The sequence below is a fragment of the Acanthamoeba castellanii genome (assembly GCF_000313135.1).
Source record: "Acanthamoeba castellanii str. Neff unplaced genomic scaffold scf7180000084589, whole genome shotgun sequence".
Lineage (NCBI taxonomy): Eukaryota > Discosea > Longamoebia > Acanthamoebidae > Acanthamoeba > Acanthamoeba castellanii.
The window spans coordinates 9187-10259 of NW_004457549.1; the positions used below are offsets into that span (position 1 = coordinate 9187).

General features: G+C 63.3%; 1 protein-coding gene across 1 annotated transcript in view; it reads right to left on the bottom strand.

The window, feature by feature from the left end:
- The window catches only part of ACA1_049760 (phosphate regulon sensor kinase PhoR), a gene marked incomplete at both ends in the record, with an annotated part of 1589 nt that extends 770 nt beyond the window's left edge, over window positions 1–819 (bottom strand). Inside the window, 2 exons of the mRNA XM_004341916.1 lie at window positions 38–428; window positions 510–819. Coding sequence (XP_004341964.1) covers window positions 38–428; window positions 510–819 — 701 coding nt within the window. The remainder of the gene's footprint in view (window positions 1–37; window positions 429–509) is intronic.
- Between the last annotated feature and the right edge of the window lie 254 nt (window positions 820–1073).

Below are 1073 nucleotides of genomic sequence, written 5' to 3' on the forward strand. Positions count from 1 at the left end.
GCGCTTCTCCGCCTCGAGCTTCTGGCGGTAGGGCCACGGGCTCGCCGCCGGCAGCGCCGCGGTGAACCAGAACGTCGAGCCCTTGCCGTGCTGGGAGCTGACCCCGATCTGGCCGCCCATGCCGTGGGCCAGGTGCTTGCAGATGGCCAGCCCGAGGCCCGTCCCGCCGAACTTGCGCGAGATGGACTTGTCCACCTGCGAGAAGCTCTTGAACAGGCGGTGGAGCTGCTTCTCGGGGATGCCGATGCCCGTGTCCGTCACGCGGAAGAACACGACCCCTTCCCCCAGCTCGCCGCACGGCTCGCCCTCGCGAGGATTCGCCACCCGCGCATCGCAGAACTCGAGCGTGATCCGATTGCCGGGCGGCGTAAACTTGATGGAGTTGGAGAGGAGGTTGAACAGCACTTGCCTGACGCGCACCGAGTCACCTGTTGTGTGGCCCAGTCCAACAAAGTCAACGACAATGAGTCAACTAACGGTCAACGGTCAACGATAGGAATGGTACATACCAACGCGGTGCGGGTCGGACAAGGCGGAGGAGACCTCGAGCACGATCTGCTTGTTCTTGGCGTGGGCGGCGAGGAGGTTCACGGTCTTGGCCATCTTGAGGGGCAGGTCGAACAGGACGTTCTCGAACTCGAGCTTGCCCGACTCGATGCGCGCAAAGTCGAGTATGTTGTCGAGCAGCGAGAGGAGGTGGTCGGCGCACTCGTTCACGATCTCGGCCGCCTCCTGCGCCCCGCGCTCCAGGCTGGGCATCTTCATCAGCTCGTCGCTCATCGCAATGATCCCGTGCATGGGCGTGCGCAGCTCTGTCATTTTTTTTAGATTAGTGTTTGAATCGTGACTGGGCATCTGAGTCTGCACTGACAGTACCGTGGCTGAGGCTGTTGAAGAGCTTGGTGCGCGCGTTGGAGCCGGCCTTGAGCTGGTCGCTCTTCTGCTGGAGCCGCCCCTTGGACTCCTCGGCGAGCTTCTGGAGCACGATGGCCGACAGCGAGATGGCCACCAGCATCACTACGCGGCCCTGAACGCCCTCGTGCGGCTCCGACGAGAGCGCGTGGAAGACCCCA